The sequence below is a fragment of the Cygnus atratus genome, chromosome 19, assembly GCF_013377495.2.
Source record: "Cygnus atratus isolate AKBS03 ecotype Queensland, Australia chromosome 19, CAtr_DNAZoo_HiC_assembly, whole genome shotgun sequence".
Lineage (NCBI taxonomy): Eukaryota > Metazoa > Chordata > Aves > Anseriformes > Anatidae > Cygnus > Cygnus atratus.
The window spans coordinates 6,302,492-6,309,341 of NC_066380.1; the positions used below are offsets into that span (position 1 = coordinate 6,302,492).

At 44.6% G+C, this 6,850-nt stretch overlaps 1 protein-coding gene across 1 annotated transcript; it reads left to right on the forward strand.

The window, feature by feature from the left end:
* The first annotated feature begins 528 nt into the window (after window positions 1-528).
* Window positions 529-6,776, forward strand: ZDHHC12 (zinc finger DHHC-type palmitoyltransferase 12). The gene is made up of 5 exons (XM_035555036.1): window positions 529-999; window positions 1,476-1,612; window positions 2,583-2,669; window positions 3,944-4,110; window positions 4,706-6,776. Exons 1-5 carry the CDS (start codon window positions 915-917, stop codon window positions 5,013-5,015), a joined length of 786 nt encoding a protein of 261 aa, XP_035410929.1. The 5' UTR covers window positions 529-914; the 3' UTR covers window positions 5,016-6,776.
* The last annotated feature ends 74 nt before the right edge of the window (window positions 6,777-6,850 follow it).

The window sequence follows — 6,850 nt, forward strand, 5'->3', positions numbered from 1 at the left end:
ACATTCAAAGTGTAAATGTGTACATCTAAACTAGTCATCTTGGCTCTTTTATTGTTAGCAAGAGACAAAAGCACATCTAGGGTGCAATTCACCAACTTCTAGATGTCTCCTTTCGGATGAGGAGGGCCATTCTCGAGACATGCCTACTTCCCTCCACGGCTGTCAGGGGAGCCTAACAGCCTCAGTCAGATACGAATGTCTGCACTGCAGACATCTGAAGTTAGATCAAATCCCACCCCAACAACCTCCTACCCAAGTTATGCCAGACATTTTGTAAGCTCCGTTTGCATTAATAGAGCTGTCTAAATGCGCTCAGCCACGCACAGCCTCTGCATTTCTCCCCAAGGCGTGGAAATCAACAGATAAAAATAAATTGGCGTGACCAGAGTTAACGCCATGGTGCCGCATCTCTCCCAGACAGCACCTCAAACCCTCACCTTCCAACGGTGCACCTCTGCGAAACCCCTTTTATTGCTATATACGTTTAGCAGTGTTTCCCTCGGGTCTAAATGCAATTTTCACCTGTAACACTGCCCTCAGGGGCCTCAATAGCTGGGGAAATACAACCTGATGGCTGAGGTGCCCGTAGAGAGCCCGGGGGTGAGCAGGGAGATTAAGAAAGCGCCTTTCTCTTGGCAAAACGCAGCGGGGCCGGCGGCGTGCAGGGAAGCAGGAAGACCCACGGGCTGCAGCGGCCTTCCCCCTACAAAGGCGAAGGGAGGAAAGAGACGCGGGGACCAGCGCGGAGGGATCCAGGCTGCACCCCCTCAGCCCCTCACAAGGCCTGGGCCACCTCAGGCAGCGGTCCCGGGGCCGGGAGCTCCGCCGGGCCGAGCCGCTCAGCCCAGGCTCCGCCTCAGGGCGCTGCCCGTGGCCGGGGCGGCGCTGCTCGCCCTTGCGGGCCTCCGGGCGCCATGGGGGCCGGTGGGCTCGGGGTGAGGGCGGCACACACGGCCCTGAGCGGGGGCTTGGCGCTGGGGCTCCTCCTGCACCCCACAGGTGAGGCGAAGCCACCGCGCCCGGCCGTGAGGGGCCGCCCGCTGCGGGGCCGGGCTTGTGCCTGAGGGGAGGCGGCAGCCAGCGGGGCTCGGGCCGTGCCAGCGCCCTGACATGAGGGGGGACCCGTTTGTTCCCTATCCTTCGCGCTGCCTTCGTTTCTCCCCGTTGCTCCGGGGTCCCTCGGGGCCTGGGGAGGGCTGGCCCTGAGGGGAGATGGCACCGCGGAGGGCCTCGCAACGCCGCGGGGCTGGTGGGGTGCCGGTAACATCAGGGTTGCATAACGCGGTGCCTTATGAGGGGAGAAATCAGGGCAAGGGCACCCCCAAAGCTCGCCCGTTGAAACGGCTTTTTACATTGGTGTGCCCTCCTTCCCCATCCCCCTGCTGAGGTGTGTTGCCCTTCGTTAAGGGCGGGGAGAAAATCCTAAACGTCTCACAAGGAGCCACTGCTCTCTTTTTCTGTGGGGTACCTTTTAGATCTACGAGAGCAAGTGGAGCGTGGAGAGCTGCTGCTGCCAGTGATCTTCATCGTACTGGTCTTGTGCTCTGTCCTGCTGTACTTCAAGGTGTCTCTCATGGATCCGGGCTTTGTTAAGTCTGAAGAGGAAGTGAAGGTATATTATTTCACAAATGTAAACAAGTGCTGGGGCTATAAAATCCATACGCTTTTTTTTTCCCTACTCTGTCCGCTACATAAAAACAATATGAAACGCTTTCTGTTGGAGATTAGGCAGCAGAGTCTCTGATTTGTGTCCTGTAGCAGGGCTCACATACTTTAAGTGCATCTTTTACCCCACACTTCCCTATGTTCAGTGCATTGTGCCATTTGAGTGTTGTCCTCTCTTTCCTCAAAGCACTACACTCTATGAAATATTTATATTTTATACTAATCATTGCTAATTGGTATGAGTACAAAAAGCCTGAATTGAAAGGCAACCGTGGAAGAAAGTTCTCTCTGCAGATCTGTTTATCCAATTATAGATTTATTACCCTCTCGGAGGACAGATACACAAACCAAGTTACAGTGGGGTAGATGGAGGTGCAAAGTTACAGTAACCAAGACAGTCTACTCCAGGTTTACTGCCTTGCTGGTTGTATAGGACAAAAGAGGCAAGGCATTATCAGTTTCAATCTTCCACCATTAACATAAATGTTGGCTGTGTTATGAATAAGTACCCTTCCTTATACTGAAACAACTTCATCATTACGTTTGGAAGCAAGTCTAACCTTGTTTATTTGTGTCATGAAGTGTGGTGTTGAGATCTGCGTGGTTTCTTGTCCACAAGTATTTCTGCCTCAATGCAAACATTCTTTTGATGGTTACAGCAGTCTATTCTCTCTGGCTCTACCCTAACTATCTGCAGTGGAATTTCATGCCACAGTATTTATATAGCAACTTCAGTACTTCACTAGGGATTATTTTGTTTCTCTTTCCTAATGACAGATAACCAGCACTATGTAACTTAAGTAAGAGGATCCAGATAGCTCAGTCATGCCAAGCAGGCTAGTAGCTGCTTTACTTCAGAGAACACAAAACATCCTTCGTCACTCCCTTTCTCACCTTTTTCTTTTTTCTTTTTGTAGGCAGACAAGAACGAAGAACAAAGCATAGTGATACCCCAAGTTTCAAGCAGTATTAAGATGCGGCATTGCGGCTACTGCATGGTGAAGGTAGGCATTCATTGCGCACTAAGAGAAGGGGATGACTGATTTGCAAGTCTGCATTTTTGTCAACATCTTTGTACAGCTGGTGTTGCCTCTGTTTTTCTGCTCTGCCATTGCTGCTCACTTCTCAGTGGTTTGGAGGCATGGTAGAGCTGATTAGTTCTGTCACAGGGTCATCCTCCTGCTGAAAAACTCACAGAAAAAAAGTACAACTAAATTAAACTCAGATGCACTCCTAAACTGAAAAGTGATCCAAATGGATTGCATAGCTAAAGATGTAATGATGACCATTGGTACGTATGCTAATTTTCCGAGGTTGAAGCAAGTCCCTCCAGGCTTATACAAATAAGGATCTTTTGCCATATTCCACCAGGGGAAAATTGTGTTCTGTGTTCTTACTGTCACGTGAGTCAGACCTTATGGTATCTTGATGGAGAATCAGGCAGTCAAGCATGACATACAAGAACTGCTGGTAGCTGTGAGCTTGTTTGGGGGCCTAAAAACAACAAAACACTAGCCTGAATTGTAAAAGATAGCATGAAGGAAAAAAAAAAACAAATTAGCTTTTAAAACAGTCTGGCTAAAGCCTAGAAATGCCTGTTTTCACAGTGATCCTTATCATTTTAATAAAATCCAGCATTATCCCAGCTTCCCTAAATTCCTGAAGAATATCTACCAAGAGAAGTCAGCTTATTGCAAGAGGATAAGCTGGCAAAACATATATACACATCAAGGAGCAAATCCTAGAGAGGACATTCATACTTCTTTCCTCAGCTATATCTTTTATCTTCTCTGTTCTTGGTACTTGAGCTGTGCAAGTGTCTTGTACTTACACAAAAGTGGAGACACTTCCCCCTCCGCCCCCCCCCCGCAATCTCCTGAAGACATCCTACCCCTGCCCACTTTCTTCAATAGCAGTGGTTCTAGTTTTTCCCCTCAACACTCTGCTTGTGCTTTCCTGAATAAACTGATTTGCTCTATCTGCCTCCTTTGCACACAGAACTTCCTATAAATAGGTAGATAATAAATAAAATATATACATAGAGATAGTGCGTAGGAGAGTTGTTTGATTTGAATCTCACCCACTTGGATCTGTATGAGGGGAACCGTGATCCCCTTCGGTTGTTTTAGCAATGTTTTTATTGTGCCGTTATCTCAAAGTGGAGTGCAGCTGTGGAAGAGGGCATTTTTGCATGATGCTCTCTTCTACCGAGGAGGAGGTTTAACAAGAGTGGACTATTGCTAGCGTTATGTTTCTTTTCCTTGTTTTTGTTTTGCAGCAACCAATGCGAGCCAAGCACTGCCAGGTGTGCCAACACTGTGTACGGCGTTATGACCATCACTGCCCCTGGATTGAGAACTGTGTAGGAGAGAAGAATCACCCCCTCTTCATAGTTTACCTGAGCATACAGCTTGTAGCTCTGCTGTGGGGAGGTCACACTGCTTGGTAAGGCCTGGAGGCAGCACTTTGACCTCTAAAGTTAGCAGAAGCCATAATGCTCCCAGACCCCACTGACGGTTTTGTGTGGAACACAGCAGGAGCTGGATTGGCTTTGTATCTTCAGTCTTTTGCATTCTGGAGATCAACTTTTCTGAGGAACAACACAGCTGATCAGTAGTTGAGAAGAATCTGATAATTTGGATTTCATTGGTCATCTTTGTTTTAAGCTTAAATTTAATAGAACTAACAGTACAAGAGCTAACTACTTTTGCTTCAGTTACTGTACTACAATCTTCATTTACAACTTGAAATATTGGAAACTCTAACTGGGTTTCAGCTGTGTACCTGTTCAGGAAAGGAGTTAACTGAAGATAATTGCAGTTCAGCTGTGACGGGAACCTCCTCTTTTAAATTTCTTAGAATCTAAGTCAATGCTGCTGCAGTCTGTTAAAAATGCGTAGTATATTAAACTCTCTGTAGTACCTGATGATCAGAAGTTCACTAATTACGAATCAAACTTAAATGTGACATCAAATTTGCTTGGTTTATGTAACTAGAGTTCCATCTTTAATCTTGAATTTATTTTTCTTTGAATTGAAAGGTCAGGCCTCTACTTTAAACAGTCCTGGGACTGGCTGAAGCACAACATTTTCCTCCTCATGTCCTTCATCCTGATAGTCATATTCACCATAGTTGTCCTGCTGCTGCTTATTTCACACCTCTACCTGATCTCATGCAACACCACCACCTGGGAATTCATGTCATATCATCGTATCTCCTACCTGCGACACTCTGAGTTGGAGAATCCATTTGACCAAGGGGTAGTCCTCAATCTCTGGAGATTCTTCTGTTCATGCCATCTCACTGCATGGGAGAAAATCTATTTTCACAGGAACTACGAGCCCGTCTAGTCACAGTAGTACCTTCTTAGTAGAATGCCAAGACATCTGCAGGTTGCTGGATAAAACTTTGCTAATGCAATCTCCCCTATTTCCTTGCATGGAACTTTTAGTATGTCATCAGCTATGCAACCTGTTCCACAACCTGTTCATCCATAAACACAAGTTACATTTCAAGAAGGATGGTCAGGGTTATTTTTTTATATACAAATAACACCGTTATAGGAGAGAGACTGGTTCTGGGAAGGCCAGGGGGTGAATACTGGCCTGAGCAAGAATATCTCTTCAAATTTACTTGTTTTTGTTAACTGCACCCGCATCTCCCTAGAAAAGATGGAAGAAGAGCATGAACAGCCATGTACCTTCCATTAACTTTCCTCTCCATTTGCTGCTAAGGAACAACAGCCGTTACAAACAAACCAGCCAGAATCAATATCATTCCTGTGGCCTTTCTTCAACATAGTTTTCACTGTGAGAACTGCAGTGCCTTTTGTCAATAGTGTTGGGCACATAATAGAAGTATTTGAGTAAATATTTGGACAGTCAAAAGCAAATTTCATTTTGACTACATGCCTAAACTTCATGCTCTTTCACAAAGATTTGAGGTTTCATAGTATTAATGTGCATGAGAAGCAGCTGTAAGACACCAAATTCAGCTTATGAAGTAATGAGTCTATCCTTTGCAATGCTCTGACCAGCATCCTAAGAGGTTTTTTTCCTGTTGATATTAACAATTCACAGGGTATTTTGAATGAATTCAGCAAAGAATGATGTCATCCATTTTTCTTTTGACAGAAAAGCAATACTTGCCTACTGAATTATTTCTGCAGGTAACCTCATGCTCTAGAGGCCTTCACTGTAGCTAACGGGGAAAGAGCCAGTAATAGAGGGGGTATGATACTTGCCTAGCTCAAATAATACTATTGGTAATGCTACTACCTCAGCATATTAGTAAAATTTTAATGAAATACAAAGTTTCAGGGGAAAGGAACATTCAAATAAAAGGTTCTAGGTCCTATTTGTTTCAATGGGATTAGTGGGTGCTGATAGCATTCCAGGACAGCAGCAAGCTTACTTGCTTTCCATTGTAATGGTTCCTACTTCAAGTTTCTGTGAAGGACTAAAGGGAAAAGTTAGGATGTGCAATTTTAGTCTTAAAAGCAGAAAAGCCTGTGGTGTGAATTTTAGTCCTGGCTCTTTTCTGTTTTAAAAACAAAAAACAACAACCACCCACACCCAACAATTTAGTTAAAATTATTTTGTGCCTTAATTGCTTTGATGCAGAAATTAACGCCGGCTCAAGAACACATCTAGCATGGTAGGATGCACTCAGGGTCTAAAGTTGATGAGTACTCATGAAAGGACAGTATAGTGACTAATACAGCACAACAGTCCAAAAGCAGATTGAAACAGCAGAAGAGTCTCTTATTTTTTGACCAAATTCAATGTCTGTAAACTGCACCAGTCTGGTTTGTTCAGGGAAGAAACTCCTATCAGAGGGATATCAGAATGTTAAGAATTATTTTCATAATAATGATGTACAACACAGAAAGGATTCTGCAGTTTGTTGGATCAGTGTGGTGCCTGACAAAATATGGCTCGTCTGCTAGTTCGCAATTACTGTTTCTTCAGATAGCAGTCGAATAAAAAATCGTCATCAGGTATTACAGTTCAAAACACACAGTGTTGCTCTGTTTGGTAATTCCTTTTTAAATGCACTGGGATGGTAATTTAAAGTCTTTTTACTATAAAAGTATTAAAAGATTAAATACACCTTGTTTGTTTCTTTTTGCCTCTCTTTCTGAGCCTCAAGTTCTAGATTTCACCTGAACTAACAACCCACTGTG